We start from the raw sequence: 20,850 nt of genomic DNA, 5'->3' as shown, positions 1-20,850 counted from the left end.
TTGGATTAGGCATTGCCCTGGTATATTGAGGAAATCAGACAACGGTGACAGCTGTTCAAAGCCCCACAAAGCTGCCCGATATGATTGAAGCGGTGGGCAAAGCTGTCGGCACTCAGACTGTGGATATTCAGAACTTGAACCACAATATGGTTGTTATCTTGGAGAAGCTTTCGGCTTTGCAAGGAATAAGTTTTTCGGAAACCAATTTGAACAGAATGGACGAAATGGACAGATATGGACAAGCGGTGTGGACATGCAAAGACTGCGTCTGGAAAGACCAAACAATTTATATCTTATCGACATTCGGCTCCCTGAGACAGCACCGGCCTCGGTTAAGGCCGTTGCTGAGACAACATTTCCCCCTGAAGGTCACTGCTGGGAGACGCTCTCGTATTCCTCGCATTCCTTCTTCAACTTTCCGCGGTCACCATTTTCACCCCCAGTGTGACAAGCGGGTGCGTGACCAGCGCCTTCATGGCTGCAGGAGCAGATGGCTGCTTGCGCTGGGTTACCTCCTCCCCTCCCTCCCTACCCCCACCCCCCTTACCCCCCACCCCTGATTGCCCCCTCCTTTCCCCCTTAAGTCCCGTGTTTTAAAGTGTACTTGTGTTATTGTGTGCTTATGTGCAGAGGTTTTTAAATGTTCCCAGACTGTACTCCTGACAGGAGCATAGTGTGTGTGTGTGTGTGTGTGGGGGGGGGGGGGGGGGGGGGGGGTGGTTCTTTTTTCCTCATCTCTCCTCATGTTATTGTGTTTCCTTTTCTTTTATCCCTGTCTTCCTGTCCTGTTCCCCCTCTGTAAGGACAGGTTGATGGTCAATTTCACTGGCAACAGTGATAATAAAGGGTTCATTCATTCATATTTGTAATTGCACTTTGAATGTATTCCTTTAAATGATCTTTTTGCTACAGCCATGAGAATGATTTCAGAATGTTCTGGAGGCAGGATTCTTTTCACTGAGTTTCTTTCCTCAATCTGTCATCAAATATTAAAATTATGATTAGTATTCATGGTTTTAGTGCTTTTATGCATAAACATATCACACAGGCCACATCAAGAATCTAACCTCCTGTATTTGTTTGTATATATCCAGAGATGCTGAAGGTGAGGGGAGGGCACATGCATCAAAAGGATTTACCTTAAGTAACTGAACACAGGAGTTTGTAAATACTTACTGATCACGAGACTAATTGGATTGTATTTGGAAGATGTTGGATTACCAAGGCAATAATTTATGATAAATACATGGTGCTTTGTCAAATTGAGAGGCCTGTAATTGTTTACTTGACAAAGGCATGTTAAAACTGAGCCTTGTAATACAGTTTCAGGTTGCATTTCTGGATGCAGCATCAAACTGTGTTAAGTGACAATGGTTTTCTGAAGTATTCCCAAGCCCATGTGGCTATGTTTGTCACATTAGCATAATGGTTTCTCAGGCAGTGCCACCTGAGGGCTCAAAGGTCATGCACATTCAAATTCAATAGTGGATTCTGACCTTAATCTTTATGCACTGAGATGTCTCTGAATTCCCTGAATCTTTTCACAATATTATGTACTGTAGATTTTGAAAGACTTAAAATCTTACATTGATAAATGTTCTTTTCAAATTCACTACAATTCTCTCACGAATTTTGGCACAAAGGGGTGAGCCACAACCCATCCTTGCTTGCGAAGACTGAGCCTTTGGCGCATGCTCCTTTTATACCCAATCATGTTACCAATTACCTTACTTATTGTGGAATCTTCAAATGGTGTTACTTGAGAATATCCTATAAACTTTTTAGTCATATTTTGCCTCTGTCCCAACTTTTTTTGTGAGTGTGTTGCAGGCATCAAATTCTAACTTTGTTTATATTTACAAAATACAGTTAAGTTGGGGGGCGGCACAGTGGTGTAGTGGTTAGCGCTGTCGCCTCACAGCAAGAAGGTCCGGGTTCGAGCCCTGTGGCCGGCGAGGGCCTTTCTGTGTGGAGTTTGCATGTTCTCCCCATGTCCGCGTGGGTTTCCTCCGGGTGCTCCGGTTTCCCCCACAGTCCAAAGACATGCAGGTTAGGTTAACTGGTGGTTCTAAATTGACCGTAGGTGTGAATGTGAGTGTGAATGGTTGTCTGTGTCTATGTGTCAGCCCTGTGATGACCTGGCGACTTGTCCAGGGTGTACCCCGCCTTTCACCCAAAGTCAGCTGGGATAGGCTCCAGCTTGCCTGCGACCCTGTAGAAGGATAAAGCGGCTAGAGATAATGAATGAATGAATGAATGAATGAATATTAGGGTTACCACAACCATTTTAGTAGTTTCTCCTAAATCCACCAGTTAGGCGCTACTTCAAGACAAAGTGGGAGGAGAGAAATATCAGGTACAAACAGACCTTGGCTTTGAAGTGAATAAATGACAATTACAAACCCAATTGCATAGATGAGTTTTATTAGCTTGATTACCAACTAAAAGGATGCATCAGCAAGTTATAAATGAGGTCTCAATTAACACTTTCATGTGTGAGATTAAAATAAAGCAAAAATAATTTAGCTGACAGATATAATAAAAGTATTTATGTCTAAATACGGAGGTGATTATAGGATATCACGTGCGCTGATTGGTCGAGAGATTTAGGCTACGTTTACATTACGTCGAATCAGCGGATCATCAGATTAACGTTCTTAAAACGATTCGCGTTGACACTAAAACCGTTAGCCGTGCACACAGCAACACCAATACGCGGATACGCTCGGCTCCGCAGGCATCCTGCGCTCCAAATCACTCCGCCCTGAACAGCGAGTGCCCTCTGGAGGGTGCGCACTCCGGCCCTGCGCAGCTCACAGAGCGCGCGAGTGAAGTGAACAAGCCACGATTCGGGACTGAGCCGCTGTGTGTGAGATCCCAGCGCAGATCACTTATTACTTGCAAGTGGAAGGATGGCAAGCCTAAAGACCATCATAACTACACAATGGGCAGTATTTGCATCAGTATTTGCAGTATTTTCATACTTTTATACTCTTTAATGAAAGGTGATACAAGGCGGAAGTCTGCGCCGTTTTTCAGCAGTCGCGTCACATGACCAACGCCAGCGAATCAGGAAGGTGGATGTCACAGACGTTGTCCAATGAGACGCCAGCTAGAGCTCAGCACAGCGTATCTGCGTATTCTCAATGTTTACACAGCACCGGAGCTGATACGATCTAGATTGAATACGTGGACGCTGGCGGATTCCCGTTTCCCCGCTTTTTCAGGGGGGTTAATGTAAACGGACAGTGCATCCGCGAAGAAAACGAGACAGATACGGTCTAGTGTAAACGTAGCCTTAGACTTCGACAATCAGCTCGAGTGATTCAACAAAATGGTGGCCAGTTGCTTTGTCACTGTAAGTGAGGAAGAATTACAAATTATGAAAGAAAATGCTGTTCCTAAAATTACAGAAGATGCTACGAAGTTTGGTTTAAAACAATTCAAAGATAAAGTGGAATTGTGATTTATTTCATCAATTTCAAAACAAAGCATTTTATGTGGCACGCATAAGTGACACAAGCCTGTGCGCATTACATTTGCATGCTGCTTTTGAAATTTGAAATAAGTGATTTTTTAAAAATACAATATATTTATTTTTAAAATAATCATCAATGTATTTATACTAAAACAATTATCCGCCTCAGGCTTAGTGAATATCAGTGAATAATAACCTCGACTTCGTCTCGGTTTTTATTCGCTGATATTCACTTTGCCTTCGGCAAATAATTGTTAAATCGTAAAAGCCAAACAAAATACAATGTGTCTAGGGAAACAAGACATTTCAGACAAAAAGTCCTACATTTCCTCACTTTATGGCTCCTATAACAACAACTAGCAACACAAACAGAGTTATCATTAATGTTGTCTATGCTGAAGCATCTCCCCATTGGAAAAGAGAAATCCTTTATTCTGATGGTGTGAAAATGCTCGATAAAATGATCAATCAGTCTTCTGCTGGATTCTCTGACAGATTGCATCTCTTACAACACAGTTAGTAAACAATTCATGGACTGATGCATGGGGATTGGTAGGTGATTAAAACCTGTGATTTTAGTGGTTGGAACATATTGACCAGTTTATTAATATAGCCACTAAAACAACAACAGCAACAACAACAACCTCAAAATACCCTTTATACACCTGAACATTAATTCTTAGCAAGCAATGACTGAATTAAACCTGTGACTCACTGAACTTGTTGAATTCTTAATTTAAGTTTACAGAGTTTTATGGTCATACTATTAATTTAACTGACAACGTTATCTTGTACATAAAAGCATGCTAATGAAAGTAACTTGTAGAAAAGAGAAATGATGCCAAGGCTTTTGTGGGGATGCTGTAAGAGGGTAAAGTTTTCAGAACCCAAGAGTGTCTTCTTTAACCTGACAGCCCAGCAGAGCGTTTCCTACCCGTACACACTCTGACTTGTTGACCACTGAAACTTTAACACACACACACACACACACACGCACACACACACAAACAAATAAAAAAATCATGACAGTAAGACACTGTAAAATGTTCGTGTTAAATCTGGTAATGTTGTGCTGGTTAGGTATAATTTTTCATTAGAAAACTGCTTAATCAAAATGTGGAACAGGAAAAAGTAAGGTGTTTTGTTTAATATACTTAATTCAACAGTTCACTGACTGATGGCTGAAATGTAGACTTTACCTTTCTGAGTGCGGATCCATGCCACTGCTTTCATGGCCAAAAACTGCCACTCAACTTGTGCATCGATCTTAAAGCCATGTAACCAAATCAGAGCCAGAAGTGTAGCCCAGACATCTGGCTTCACCTGCACACAAAACCAAATAGGACACTTATACTACATACAGTGGTGCTTGAAAGTTTGTGAACCCTTTAGAATTTTCTATATTTCTGCGTAAATATGACATAAAACATCATCAAATTTTCACACAAGTCCTAAAAGTAGATAAAGAGAACCCAGTTAAGCAAATGAGACAAAAATATTATACTTGGTCATTTATTTATTGAGGAAAATGATCCAATATTACATATCTGTGAGTGGCAAAAGTATGTGAAACTTTGCTTTCAGTATCTGGTGTGACCCCCTTGTGCAGCAATAACTGCAACTAAACGTTTCTGGTAAGTGCTGATCAGTCCTGCACACCAGCTTGGAGGGATTTTAGCCCATTCTTCCGTACAGAACAGCTTCAGCTTTGGGATGTTGGTGGGTTTCCTCACATGAACTGCTCACTTCAGGTCCTTCCACAACATTTTGATTGGATTAAGGTCAGAAGTTTGACTTGGCCATTCCAAAACATTAACTTCATTCTTCTTTAACCATTCTTTGGTAGAATGACTTGTGTGCTCAGGGTCGTTGTCTTGCTGCATGACCCACCTTCTCTTGAGATTCAGTTCATGGAGAGATGTCCTGACATTTTTCCTTTAGAATTCGCTGGTATAATTCAGAATTCATTCTTCCATCAATGATAGCAAGCCGTCCTGGCCCAGATGCAGTAAAACAAGCCCAAACCATGATACTACCACCACCATGTTTCACAGATGGGATAAGGTTCTTATGCTGGAATACAGTGTTTTCCCTTCTCCAAATATAATGTTTCTCATTTAAACCAAAAAGTTCTATTTTGGTCTCATCCGTCCACAAAACATTTTTCCAATAGCCTTCTGGCTTGTCCACGTGATCTTTAGCAAACTGCAGACAAGCAGCAGTGTTCTTTTTGGAGAGCGGTGGCTTTCTCCTTGCAACCCTGCCATGCACACCATTGTTGTTCAGTGTTCTCCTGATGGTGGACTCATGAACATTAACATTAGCCAATGTGAGAGAGGCCTTCAGTTGCTTAGAAGTTACCCTGGGGTCCTTTGTGACCTTGCCGACTATTACACACCTTGCTCTTGGAATGATCTTTGTTGGTCGACTACTCCTGAGGAGGGTAACAATGGTCTTGAATTTCCTTCATTTGTACATAGTCTGTCTGACTGTGGACTGGTGGAGTCCAAACTCTTGAGAGATGGTTTTGTAACTTTTTCCAGCCTGATAAGCATCAACAACAATTTTCTGAGGTCCTCAGAAATCTCCTTTGTTCATGCCATGATACACTTCCACAAACATGTGTTGTGAAGATCAGACTTTTATAGATACCTGTTCTTTAAATAAAACAGGGTGCCCACTCACACCTGATTGTCATCCCATTGGTTGAAAACACTTGATTCTAATTTCATCTTCAAATTAACTGCTAATCCTAGAGAGTCGCATACTTTTGCCACTCACAGATATGTAATATTGGATCATTTTCCTCAATAAATAAGTGACCAAGTATAATATTTTTGTTTCATTTGTTCAACTGGGTTCTTTATCTACTTTTAGGACTTGTGTGAAAATCTGATGATGTTTTAGATCATATTTATACAGAAATATAGAAAATTCTAAAGGGTTCACAAACTTTCAAGCATCACAGTAATCATGATGGATAAAATCATCAATATGTAATGATTATCTTAATCACTCATACTTGCTATATGTTTTTACTTTAAGTAATTAATGCAGAATACAAGCATACAGGGCTGTAGTACTCGAGTCCGGACTCGGACTCGAGTCTGTCTCGAGACTTTTTTTGATGGACTTGGACTTGACTCGGACTCGCTTGTAATTGGACTTGGACTTGTCTTGGACTCCCCTAGTGGTCTCGCTAAATATAGCTGCAGGACTCGTCAAGTCCACCAAGGAATCCGCCAACCAATGGTAGAGTCTCACACTTGAACTTGTTACTTTAAGATTCTAAATATGTGTTTTATTATCTTCCCGCGCAACCTTCATTGTTTTCTCTCACACATAGCCTATACAGCGAAGATGTCGGCTAATTCGGGGGTAATTAAATTCGCCTACACAAATCACCATGAGTTTTCAACAACAGATCAGAAAAAGAAACACTGGGCAGACTGCAGATTCTGCAAAAAAACAATTTCAGACACGCTTGGGACGACGTCCAATTTTAACAGACACCTGCAGAGGAACCACCCAGCAAGGTAAGTGACAGTTAGAAAGTGCTTAGCTTTATCTTGTGCTAACAGTAGCGAACACTGGCCAATGGAAGATACGGATACGATGCTACAATTCCTTACGTTAGTATTTTTTTCATCAGGTAAAACGTTAGATGCTAAATGAGAATTAAGTTACAATATTAACTACGTGCTCCACCCTCTTGAGGTGTGTGTGTGTGTGTGTGAGAGAGAGAGAGAGAGAGAGAGAGAGAGAGAGAGAGACTGTTGATTAATGTTGACAAATGATTCTATGGGGGGGGGGGGGGGGGTTTGTTACAGTTAATGCTCAAATAAAAATTACTTATTTCATTACACTCACGGCATGTACAGTTTTTTTTTTTCAGGCAAGGCATACTCTAACCACAGGTACACACTTACAGTATAATACTGGTAATAATTTTTCACACTTACTGTATGAGTGAAGCTATATTGTACAAGCTACTGTTTGTATATATACACAAACCATAAGTACTGTGACACTGTGTTAGTAATAACCCAAAGTTATTATCTTGATGCTCCAAGTATATGACTTGTATTTGCTGTCCTGGACTCGGACTTGACTCGGACTCGAACCTCTTTGTACTCGGACTTGACTCAGACTCGAACCTCTTTGGACTCGGACTTGAACCTCTTTGGACTCGGACTTGACTTGGACTCGACTAAGGTGGACTTGACTACAGCCCTGCAAGCATATAGCTACAGCAGCTGTGGCTTTGGGGCCTTGTCAAAGCTATTTGGCAGGCTGTGGATTATCATTATATGTATATTTCTTAGAAGCATTATTTATCTTGTCACATGTATATGCCTACATATTCCATATGTATACGGAAGAGTATTTATGGAACACCCAGTCTGGACACTTCCTCTCCAGACCACCAGAGGTTGGCCTTCCCTGAATTTTGAACTGCTTCTTCAGGTACACTGCTTATTTCTTTTTTTTTTTTGAGTATTTAAAAACCACATGAACCTGTCCATTTATCGGTCATTTGTGAGAGTACTGAGCCAGGTTTATTTTGGCTATTTGCATCTTGTGTATTGCCTTGTCTTGTTTTTTCTTTGTGCTTTGACCACATTTTGGACATTGTATTGGATTTGTCTATCTCTGGAGTGTTTTTTGGTCATGACCCAAACTATTTTGACTGATTTTCCTGTCGATAAACCTCATGCATATGGATCCTTATTTTGCCTCCTTAAGCACATTGTTACAATTTGTTATGTAAGGCACCATTTCATATCCGAAAATTGACGTTTTTGGGAATTCTAAGACCCAGATTTGTATGTAATTATTAAGTATTATGAAGTAAAAAATCATAATAATTTAGGCTTGAAGGGTAAATTTCCATTGGAGTCACACATGAGGTTACATAGACATATTTAGCGTGTATTAACCTGCGCAGGAATCTGCTTGATCAGCTCTTTTTCTGTCTTCCCAAACACCTGGGCCAATGTAGACTCCATTTCCCAACAACCAGAAGCCTTCTGGAGGGAGACAAGCTGCAACAATGGGTCCTTTGGAGTCTCTGTGATTTCTACAGAGACATCAGTATAGACATGTAAACACATAGCTCGTACTCATAACTAGTAATTAAAAAAGGTTCATTAAAACACATGCATACATACCAGTATATAAGTGGGGTTTTGCTCTACTGCTGATCTTTACAGCATTATCTCGGTTCATGTCAAAACTTTCATCTAAAGCAATAAAAATTTTTTTTAGCTTTCCCACAATATTTGAGAACAGAGTTGAACTTTTACAGAATAAAGCACATTTGCTTTCACAAAAGACACCATCATGACATTCTCATTATCATGACTGAAATAACTGTAGCAATACAATAACCACAAAATAAGTGAGAGTATCACAATTTTCCAGTATGCCCTGTATATGTACTTTGTATGAAATTAACATTGAGAACAGAGTTACTGGTATATACTACGGCGAGGAAAATGTCAATAAAACAAAATAAAAACAAACAACAAAAAACCCTACAGTATTGTTTATATCAAATTAAACCACAGAGCTGTTCAATTCTTAATCTGACTGTTCAGAAAGTGTTGATTAATTTTCTGTAAGAGCAGTTCTGACAGTAGTTGTTGCTGTAATAAAGGCCTATCATTTTAATTAATGTACTTTTGAATACATTAACGTTTCTACAGTAACAACTCTTTCACAGTGGCTTGTATGGTGGACGATTGATAAGACTTGTTTGTCAGCACTCTAAATGGTATTTAAAAAAACCCTTTTTTGCATAACAATAAATGAAGAATTATAACTGTTGTCAAATTCCTGTCATATATGAGGAATAAACCACATTGAGACACGCTGTTATCGGACACCAATACACTTTATGGTGATGGCCCTACAGTTTGCATTGGGCCACATCACACCATCTCATCATTGTTCATTTTTCTTTAACAGCTCACCCTGTTGTATTTTATTCCTTATGTAATTTTACCAAATTCTTTACTGTAGTGAGAATACAACAGCTCATCTACTGAATTGGTTAAACATTCACACTTATAATAATCTCTTTCTTCTCTTCAACTTCACTAACAAAACCAGAGAAAAACAGGCTGTGCACTCTATCTATCCATCCATTCATCCATCCATCCATCCATCCATGAGGACGTAACATCCCTGACAGCCTCCCAGAATCAATCTGCCTGCTTCCACTATTGTTCTGTTCAAATCTTCCTACATATCTCGCTCCCATTGTCTCCTTGGTCTTCCCCTACGCCTTTTTCCATTCATTTTTCCTTCCACAATCATTTTCCAAAGTCCATCATGTCTCTTCAAGTGTCCAAAGTATTTCAGCTTTTGCTTAGTTATAAAATTAACAAACCACTGTTCTTTAATGTTTAATTCTTCTCATATTGATCGATTTGTTCTGTGTTCAGTCCATGGAACTCTCAATATATTATGGTAGCATTTCATTTCAAAAGCATTCACAGCTTTTATGACCGTTTTTGTCATTGTCCATGTTTCACAACCATATATTGCCATTGGAAATATGCATGTTCTTACTATCTTAAGCTTTGTTTGACTGTCCTGACCAACCCAGAGATTTTTCATTTGAACTAATTTGTTCATCGCAGTTGCTAGCTTTTTTCTCACCTTTGTCATTCTGTCACTGTTATGTATTACTGTACTTCCGAGATATTCATATTTGTTAACGTTTTCACAAGTTTCACCATTGATTTGTATTGGTGCAGTTTCCTTTACAATTATCAGGACTTTTATCTGCTTAACTTTTAATTTTAGATTTTTATTCTCACAATGTTGTTTTGTTGAGGTGATTAAATTAATGAGTCCATTTCTTGTTTGGGATAGTAATACTGTGTCATCTGCATAATGAAGATCTCTAATTTTGTGTCCTTGGATATTTAGCTTTCAAACTGTCCATTTATACTGTCATCATCCAGTTCTCTCATGATCGCTTCCATATACAAATCGAATAAGTAAGGTGATAGTATGCAACCTTGTCTTACTCCTCTTTGAACTGGGAACCATTCTGTATTGCCACAACTTGAACGCACTGCTGCTTGTTGATCTTTATACAGTGCACTTATTAACTTTATTTCCTGTATATTGAAACCCATCACGTTCATCGTCTCCCATAGTTTGTTGTGTAATACACAGTCAAAGGCCTTAGAATAGTCTATAAAACATATATGACGTTTATTTCTTGGAATATTGCTTTTGTATCATTTTTGAGCTGATGTTCTTCAATCTGATTACATCTCTCTATGATACATCTTTTCTTGTCTTCTTTGCAAGATCTTTTGATTTCTTTGCAGAGTTGAGCATATCGGCCTTTGTTACTTTCATCCTTTTGCCCCTTTAACTTTTGTCTTTCTTCCATTTTGTCCAATGTTGCATTAGCTATCCATGGTTTTATTTTTCTTCGTTTCTTAGGGATATATTTCTGTGCAACTTCTAGTGAAACCTTTTTGGCCCTCTCTGCTCTCTCATTCAGTTGTGGTTGACTGATATCTTGTAGCAGGATGCTGAATTTGTTGCTCACCTCAACTGTGTATTCCTCTGTTATTTTGCTAAAATCATAACATACTGGACCTATTTCTCTCATGAGTTTTGCAACTTTCAATTTCAGTGTAATTGATAACATTTCATGATCGCTGTTACAATCAGCACCTGGCAAGGTTTTCACATTCATTACTGATGTGCTCCATTTCACTGCAAAAAAACTGAAAGCTGAATCTGAGAAGGAAATTCCTTAATACTAGTAAAATTATCTTGCTGCATGGACAAATAATTTTACTTGACAAGACATCTTGGAATTAGTTGGTTACAAACTAGAACTAGTTTTAATATTCTCAGAGTTGAGGTCTTGTTTTCTTCTACACTGCAAAAAATTATATCTTAAGTTAGAATATCTTGAGTATAGTTGAAACGATCTCGCATTTCCTATTAGAAGAATACAAAACACTAACTCTGAGATTATTAAAACTAGCTCTAAATTGTAACCAACTTATTCCAAGATGACTTGTCAAATAAAATTATGTCCATGTAGCAAGATAATGTCACTAGTATTAAGGAATTTTCTCCTCAAATTCAGTTCAGTTTTTTTGCAGTGTTCTCCTGTACGAGAATAAAATCAATTTGATTGCGTATTTTGCCATTTGGTGAGGTCCACGTATAAAGTCTTCTCTTTGGTTGTTGGAAAAGAGTGTTTCTTACCACTAGATCATTTTCAATAACGAATTCCTCTAGTCTATTACTTCTCTCGTTCCTGTCTCTAAGTCCATATGGTATCAGTTATATGTTTTCCTTTTAAATTATGTCATATATCAGGGGCGGCACGGTGGTGTAGTGGTTAGCGCTGTCGCCTCACAGCAAGAAGGTCCTGGGTTTGAGCCCAGCAGCCAATGAGGGCCTTTCTGTGTGGAGTTTGCATGTTCTCCCCGTGTTTGCGTGGGTTTCCTCCGGGTGCTCCGGTTTCCCCCACAGTCCAAAGACATGCAGGTTAGGCTAATTGGTGGCTCTAAATTGACCATAGGTGTGAATGTGAGTGTGGATGGTTGTTTGTCTCTATGGTGGGGTTTACATTAGACCGTATAAGCGGATCATCAGATTAACGTTTTTAAAAACGACTAGCGTGCACACAGCAACGCCAATACACGATTCGCGTGCACACAGCAACGCCAATACACGGATACGCTAATCACATGACTAATTCGGCACGCAAGTTGAGAAATGTGTCAGTGTGGCTCATCGCTTCCTCCTCAGCGGCTGCGCTCCAAATCACTCCGCCCTGAACAGCGAGTGCCCTCTGGAGGGTGCGCACTCCGGCCCTGCGCAGCTCACAGAGCGCGCGAGTGAAGTGCACGAGCAGTGATTCGGGACTGAGCCGCTGTGCGCAAGTCACTTACCACTTGCAAGTGGAAGGATGGCAAGCCTAAAGACAATCATAACTACACAATGGGCAGTATTTGCATCAGTATTTGCAGTATTTTCATACTTTTATACTCTTTAATGAAAGGTGATACAAGGCGGAAGTCCGCGCCGTTTTTCAGCAGTCGCGTCACATGACCAACGCCAGCGAATCAGGAAGGTGGATGTCACAGTGACGTTGTCCAATGACGACGCCAGCTAGAGCTCAGCACAGCGTATCCGCGTATTCTCAATGTTTACACAGCACCGGACCAGACATGATCTGGATTGAACACGTGGACCCTGGCGGATTCCCGTTTCCCGGCGTTTTAATGTAAATGGACAGTGCATCCGCGAAGAAAACGAGACAGATACGGTCTAATGTAAACTTGGCCTATGTGTCAGCCCTGCGATAACCTGGCGACTTGTCCAGGGTGTCCAACTGCCTCTTGCCCATGAACAGCTGGGATAGGCTGCCTTGAATGCAACTCCCTAGAACAGGATAAGCGGCTGCAGGGAAAAAAAAAATATTTTAAAGTTATATGCTTTCCTTTTCAATGAACTGATAATATATGTTTATTCACAGGATTATATCCCATAAGAGACTTCTTTGTTTCTTTATTCAGATATGTAGCTACTCCATATTGGTCATAGTGAGCTTAATTTTTCTCACTGGTGGGATAAAGAAGAGTTAATGCAGGTGTTGTTTTTTTATTTTAAACAATCAATCCACAAGTTATTTTGTTCATGGTGGTTGTGTTGTAAAGCTGAAGTTTATGGTTAATTAATGTGTTGAGTTCAGCTAAAGAAAACTTAATGTAAATCTTTGCAGAAATATGCTTACATTTATATTGTAAACACATTTTACACAAATATATAGTATTTTTTCTTAAATTAATATAGTTGGAATGCTCTGACCATTTTGTCTACAAAAGTAGTTTAAATAAGCCTTTGTCATTTAAGTAAACAATTACTGGCCTCTCAATGCAATAAAGCACCATGTATTAATCAAATTATTGCTTTGGTAATCCAAAGTCTCCGAAAGACAATACAATTAGTCTCATGATCAATAAGTATTTACAAACTCCTGTGTTCAGTTACTTACAGGTAGGTCTTGATGCAGATGCAGATGCCCTCACTGGACATATACAAACAAAAACAGGAGGTTAGATTCTTGATGTGTCCTGTATGATGTGTTTATGCATAAAAGCACTAAAACCACAAATGCCAATCATAATAATTTTCATATTATTTGATGACAGGTTGAGGAAAAGAACTCAATGGAAAAAAATCCTGACTCCAGACATGTCTGAAAAAGCACCATTTTATATCATTATTGTGTTGGTATTGAAAGTCTGAATAAAAATACTGGAGACCCGTTTAAAAGTCCTGACATTAGGCACATTTTATAGATGAAAGGACAGACATAATGACTGATGTTTAACAACAAGTATTCAATCTAACATTCACATATTGCTTCCATGAATGGGCATTTGTCCAGCCATTTCTGTACAGAGGCAAACAAAAACAGGATGTTTGATGATTCACGTGCTTATAATGTTTACATGCAGAAAAGCTCAATAACTAATAATCTTATTGGAAAAAGTTTTTTGTTTAGAAATATGTTCAAGTATTTCAAAAACTGAATTTTGCAATTTGCAAAAATTTAGGAATGAAACCAACATGTCAGTGGCATGGGCGCATCTATTACCCCCAAAGAGAAACAAACAAGGAGGTTAATTTCTCAGTGAGCCCTGCATCTGATAAGTACAGCACTGTTTTATACTGCAAACCAACTAATAGCTGGTTTTTCTTACGTTTTTAATTTATTTTACATTTTTGCCTATTTTTAATAACTAAACAATGACAGGAATGAAATGGTATATAGTCATATCATAGCTTTCATTCTACATTGAGACACAGACAGTAGCTACATGGTTACATCTGTGCATATTCAGCAGTGATAAGTATAACTGTTTAATAGCATTTGCAGTTATAAACAGAAGGTAATAGCAAATCAGTAATTAGAATCAAATATTAAAACTGACAATAACCTCTATTACAGCAATTAATTTAATGAACCCTTCCATACATCCATCTATTATACAGTATGTAGCCGCTTATCCTGTTCTACAGTACAGGGTCGCAGGCAAGCTGGAGCCTATCCCAGCTGACTATGGGCGAGAGGCGGGGTACACCCTGGACAAGTCGCCAGGTCATCGCAGGGCAATTTAATGAACCATGTTATATTATTATTTTCAAACTGTACCCTCAAATTTTCAACATATTTTATAAAGGAAATGCAATACAATTAGTCTCATGATCAATAAGTATTTACAAACTCCTGTGTTCAGTTACTTACAGGTAGGTATTGATGCAGATGCACATGACAACACTGGACATATACAAACAAAAACAGGAGGTTAGATTCTTGATGTGTCCTGTATGATGTGTTTATGCATAAAAGCACTAAAACCACAAATGCCAATCATAATAATTTTCATATTATTTGATGACAGGTTGAGGAAAAGAACTCAATGGAAAAAAATCCTGACTCCAGACATGTCTGAAAAAGCACCATTTTATATCATAAGTTATTGTGTTGGTATTGAAAGTCTGAATAAAAATACTGGAGACCCATTTAAAAGTCCTGACATTAGGCACATTTTATAGATGAAAGGACAGACATAATGACTGATGATTAACAACAAGTATTCAATCTAACATTCACATATTGCTTCCATGAATGGGCATTTGTCCAGCCATTTCTGTACAGAGGCAAACAAAAACAGGATGTTTGATGATTCATGTGCTTATAATGTTTACATGCAGAAAAGCTCAATAACTAATAATCTTATTGGAAAAAGTTTTTTGTTTAGAAATCTCATCTCATTATCTCTAGCCGCTTTATCCTGTTCTACAGGGTCGCAGGCAAGCTGGAGCCTATCCCAGCTGACTACGGGTGAAAGGCGGGGTACACCCTGGACAAGTCGCCAGGTCATCGCAGGGCAATTTAATGAACCATGTTATATTATTATTTTCAAACTGTACCCTCAAATTTTCAACATATTTTATAAAGGAAATGCAATACAATTAGTCTCATGATCAATAAGTATTTACAAACTCCTGTGTTCAGTTACTTATAGGGTAATAAATTAAATCCACCTGCAATCTTGCTCCTCCCCATCTCTGGACATATACAAACAAAAACAGGTTCGATTCTTAATGAGCCATGTATGGTGTGTTTTTGCATAAAAGCAATAAAGCCATGAATGCTAATCATAATAATTGTCATATTATTGGATGAAGGGTTGAGTAAAAGGACTCAGTGAAAAGATACTGACTGGCGATAGGAATTCTCCTCTTCACCATCGGTCCTTTCACAGCTTGTCCGCTGCCTTTATTGATAGCTATGAAGGCTGTGTGTGAGCTGCTCACTCCAGACTGCTGACTCAGATCCACCACCCTGGCCTTCAGAGCCTCTTTATCAGCTCCATCATCCTGCTCGTCCCTTTCCAGAGAGCGGATCAGAGAGCGAGCACCCAGCCTGTGGATGGCTAGTCTGGATGCGCGCACACACACACACACACACACACACACACACACACACACACACACACACACACACAAAGCTAAATGAGTAACAGTTAAATAAACTACTCTGACTGCTGTTCTGTTATGTTGTTTAATATTGGGTACCAGAAGCAAGCTGATATCTGACAGTGGCGGTTATGACAGCTAAAGCCGCACAGCCAGGGTTTATTTATTAAAGCCACAGTCATACAAATACACACCCACACTCATCATAATCACAGATGTTTAAAAAGAGGACATTATTTCCTTGTACTACTTGTAGCAGTTACCCGCTATTCTCAGAAGGCTTCAGGGAGAAATGGACAGTGTTTGCAACCTCTTGATCTCCAAGATGGTATCGCACTGATATTTTCCCCTTAGCATCTGGGTTTTGACATTCCTAGGGACAGAGATACAGGTTGTGTAATTATGAGCAGACCCAGTCATTTGCTTGTAAGAGACTTGCAATTAAAAAAAAAATTGCTTGAGTCAAATTTTCTCTTAATCATGTTGTACTTTTTTCATTATGAGATAAATAATTGCACACTCATGGATTAAAAAAGATAGAAATAAAAAAGGTATATAAAACAGTTTTCAAACAGTCCATTCAGATTCAGAATCTGAAACAAATGAGAGTTTTCCTGTAAAACAGTGTGATAAAGCTCTCACCTCTCTTTTCAACTGGGCATAAATCAGTGCTCTCTGACCATGGAAAAGTGAATTAATCGGGGGGCTCAGACGGGTGAAAGACACACCAGTCCAATCCTCAGTGATATCAATCACTGCTGGTTGTAAAGCATAACGGAGAGACTGCATTACCTAGCATTGGGAATTAAAGACAAACAATGTTCAGTAACAAGTGTCTAAGTGTAGAAATCCCCCCCCCCCAAAAAAAAAATAAAATAAAATAAAAAACCTTCTGTTTGCCAGTGGGAACGGGAAAGATAAAGGATGAGCATCATTGTCTGCTAAACATACTGTAAATGACCATAAATTATATAATGTCAAATAATTTAAACTAACATGATGACTACAGTGAGGCATAACTCATTATTTTACAATAGTAAATTGTAGTACAAGTTACTGTTATTTCTAGGTTGCTGTTTCTTTGCTGTTTGAGAAGAACCCCATCTTACTTTGGCCTGCATGCGGTCAGTTCCTGTGATGAACTGGGCGTGGCCAGAGCAATTCTCAGCCAGTCCTGTGATGAGTGCAGAACTTGCACCTTCACCAATCCCAAATGAGAAGCATCTGTTTAAACAAAGGAGTGGATTATAAATCCCTTATAACCCTTCTAGATATTGAAAATTATCAGAAGAATACTTATTGTGAGACTCACTAAGTAAGAAGTAAACAGATTGAGGCATGCTATTATAGGAAAATAAGCAATCATGTGGTGGTGTGATGTAGCCAAGATGTGAAGCCTGTTCTTTCTCTCTCTTAAATTTAATAATAAAAAAGCAACACAAAAGAAACCTCAAGTTACAGTTTAACATCTCACTGTTACATAGTGCTATGAAAATTTATTTAAATGTTAAATGAACTTTCTGCTTACAGAAAGACTGACCATGTCCAGGCAACAGTTTACTGTTTACTTTGTAATTTAACAACTTATTTCTATTTATTTATTTAGAATAATGATTTCCGGACAAGTTCCTGTAAATTGTTATTCTAGAAGAAATACAGATGACTTCTCTACTCTCACATGCAGCAGTGGTGTGGTACAACACATTTTCTTTTTTGATGTGCGTATCAGACTTGCTTTACTTATTTGCTGTTATTTAAACTAGTTTGCTCCTTTGTAAAATTCTGAAAATATAATATTAACTCTCCCATTTCAATAAATTATTCATACCTCACACTTAGCTGTATGCATTTGGCATTATTTAAGCGCTTTCAATATTTATCCATTTACTTACTCGGTTTTTACTCAGAAAATACAGCAATTTGCACACATGAATGTTTAAACTTGAAAGATCACATGCCTGTGGAAATCAGCATTGCTTCTCACAGAGTGAAGAACATCTTTGGTGTTTCCTACTTCACCATCTGTGAATATGAACAACTGAAAGGAGAGAGAAGAAATTGGAAAACATTCAGGCAAAGTAATATTAGTAAAGATTACAAAAAGTATTTTGCAACTGCTTCTTTTACAACCCCAAAAAAGAAAATGTTGTGATGGGAAAATGTAAATAAAAAAAAAGAAAGCAGTGATTTCTAAATTTACTTTGACTTGTATTTCATTGCAGACAATACGAACCCAAGATATTTCATATTTTGTCTGGTCAAGTTTGTTTCATTTGTTAATATACATCCATTCCTGTGTTTCAGGCCTGCAACACATTCAAAAGTTGGGACGGGAGCAATTTAGGGCAAGTAATGAGGTAAAACAATTAAATAATGATGTGATTCGAAACTGGTGATGTCAACAGATGATTTTAATCATCATTTGGTTCCAAAGCCTTATCCAGGAAAGACCTAGTCTTTAAGGAGCAAAGATTGGTCAAGGATCTCCAGTTTGTCAACAAATGCATGAGAAAATTTTTGAAATGTTTAAAAACAATATTCCTTAAAGAAAGAGAAGAAGGGATTTGGATATTTCACCTTCTACAGTGCATAATATCATTAAATGATTCAAGGAATCTGGAAGAATTTCAGTGCATAAAGAGCAAGGTCTCGAGCCTAAGCTGAACACCCGTGATCTCCGATCCTTCAGACGGCACTGCATCAAGAACTGTCATTCATCTATAGTTGATATAACCACATGGACTTGGGATTACTTTGGCAAACCTTTGTCAAGCACAGAGTTACATCCACAAATGTGAGTGAAAACGTTACTGTGCAAAAAGGAAGCCTTATATTAACCGCGTCCATAAGCACCATCAACTTCTCTGGGCTTGGAGGCATCTGGGATGGACCATCACACAGTGAAAACATGTATTTTGGTCAGACAATTCCAAGTCTTTTCTGTAAGAAATGGATTCTGTATCCTCTGGACCAAAGACGAAAAGGACCATCTAGACTGTTACCAGCAACGAATCCAAAAGCCAGGGTCTGTCATGGTATGGGGTTGTGTCAGTGACCTTGGAAAAGGTAACTTACACTTCTGTGATGGCAACATTAATGCAGGAAAGTACATTTTCCAGTGGTACGACAATGTCTAGTCAAGCGGCTTATGTCCTAGACAAGCCACTGTCTCAGTCATAAAGTCAGACCTCTGGCATTTACTATGGACCCTTTTCACGTGACGTCACGACAAACGTGGCCGCCATTTTGGACATGTACTACCACTAGTTTACCACAGCCAACATTGAGGAACGGCAGCAAAGAAAGTTTTTACTTTCAGCAAGACTTCCATCATGCCACTATATTGTTGTGCACCTGGATGTAGTAACCATCAACAAACAAGGCAAGGTTTATCATTTTATCGGATCCCGACGGAGAAGATGGATAGCGGCCATTAACAGGAAAGATTGTCAGCCCTCGGCATACCAACGCTTGTGTAGTGACCACTTTGTTGGAGGTAAGACGAATAAAATTAGCCAGAAAAGGCATTACATTGCTGTTAACATTCTGTGGTGGCGAGTGTGTAACCAAATAGGTTAAAATAACCTATTGTAACCTCTTTGTTCTTCTGTAGTAGCTATTGTTGACTAGCTAATGTCAACAACATATGTTACTGTAGCAATGTTTACGTTCAGTCATTTGGATGACTGTTAAAACCTTTCAGTCTCAAGTTTTTCCTTTACTGTATTTACTAGTTTACTGTAATTATGATCCGGCAGCTATTTACACCGGATCCAGTGTAAATAGCTGCCGGAGCCAACGTCCGAGGTTCCGGAGCGCGCTGCTTAATTTGAGGGGGAGCAAGCCGGAGCGTACGTCAGTGAACAATCCTGGTGGAAGCAGGTAAACATCGTTCTCTAAGCCTGCTAACCTCAATTTTTGCAAATACCTCTCCCTCTGCTCGCCCTGTAAATGCCCTACGTCGCTGGATAGTGAAGGTGTTTTCTGCATCTTGCTCCTTTTTCTTTTGTTTTTCGCCTTCCTCACATTCAAACTGATTCGAGCCGAAGTCCACTACATGTCCAAAATGGTGGTCGCGTTTACGAAGGTCATGTGACTGAAAAGGGTCTATAGATTCTGCAGTCAGTGCTAAACCTTATGCAAGGGACATCAAAGGTAATGTCCCTATGGCAGCCATTTACTGGGTCTTTTCAAACTAAAGTGAAAAAGATTTGTTTCGAAAGACCCTTTAAAACAATCATTTTCAAAGGAAATAGCTGATGGACATTTTGCTCCTGAGTGTTTTTTTTTTAATGAAATGATAGACAATAACAAGACAGCTTAAATATAAATACAATATAAAAGAAACCATCTATTGAGTAGTGTTAAAATGTAAAAGGTAGTGTTAGTCGTGTCAGCAAATAAGCTCTTTGATACAAGTTTCATGGTTTTATTGTTACATCAGTTTAAAAAAGTCCAGAAGTTCCAGCTTTGGGTGAAGAATATTACCTGTCTTGGGTGGTTGGGGATGCACGGCTGTTTGTAAATGTGTTCCAGAGGTCGCAGAATCTCTGTGCCCCCCATGTCTGCTTGCATCTCCTTTACTTTCTTCACAGCTTGCTCCATAGTGTCCTGACTGTACTGGACACTTTTCCTAAAGACAGTGAAACACACAGCAAACACAGCAAAGCTGTGACTCATCACATCTACACTGCAAAAAATTTAAAACTGAATTTGAGGAGAAAATTACTTAATACTAGTGAAATTATCTTGCTGCATGGACAGATATTTTTACTTGATAAGTGTGGCAGCGAAGGCGTGGTCAAGCGTCGGTCTGTGAATGGAGGGTG

General features: G+C 38.9%; 1 protein-coding gene across 11 annotated transcripts in view; it reads right to left on the bottom strand.

Moving 5' to 3' along the window:
* Positions 1–2,407: 2,407 nt before the first annotated feature.
* LOC132881689 (von Willebrand factor A domain-containing protein 5A-like) overlaps positions 2,408–20,850 on the bottom strand; it is a 50,227-nt gene continuing 31,784 nt past the window's right edge. For 3 of the 11 annotated variants that reach the window (XM_060914442.1, XM_060914441.1, XM_060914440.1), the window contains exons 9-22: positions 20,510–20,654; positions 17,980–18,059; positions 17,131–17,245; positions 16,664–16,813; positions 16,285–16,394; positions 15,766–15,983; positions 15,587–15,610; positions 14,784–14,816; positions 13,527–13,559; positions 12,839–12,931; positions 8,650–8,721; positions 8,419–8,558; positions 4,678–4,801; positions 2,408–4,444 (exon numbers count right to left, since the gene is read on the bottom strand). In XM_060914442.1, the coding sequence (XP_060770425.1) occupies positions 4,359–4,444; positions 4,678–4,801; positions 8,419–8,558; positions 8,650–8,721; positions 12,839–12,931; positions 13,527–13,559; positions 14,784–14,816; positions 15,587–15,610; positions 15,766–15,983; positions 16,285–16,394; positions 16,664–16,813; positions 17,131–17,245; positions 17,980–18,059; positions 20,510–20,654 (1,423 nt within the window). In that variant the 3' untranslated portion in view covers positions 2,408–4,358. The remainder of the gene's footprint in view (positions 4,445–4,677; positions 4,802–8,418; positions 8,559–8,649; positions 8,722–12,838; positions 12,932–13,526; positions 13,560–14,783; positions 14,817–15,586; positions 15,611–15,765; positions 15,984–16,284; positions 16,395–16,663; positions 16,814–17,130; positions 17,246–17,979; positions 18,060–20,509; positions 20,655–20,850) is intronic. The other 8 variants (XM_060914446.1, XM_060914444.1, XM_060914443.1 and 5 more) reach the window with 8 other exon arrangements.

This window comes from Neoarius graeffei, chromosome 2 (genome assembly GCF_027579695.1).
Source record: "Neoarius graeffei isolate fNeoGra1 chromosome 2, fNeoGra1.pri, whole genome shotgun sequence".
Lineage (NCBI taxonomy): Eukaryota > Metazoa > Chordata > Actinopteri > Siluriformes > Ariidae > Neoarius > Neoarius graeffei.
This window is presented reverse-complemented; position numbering and strand designations above follow the sequence as displayed.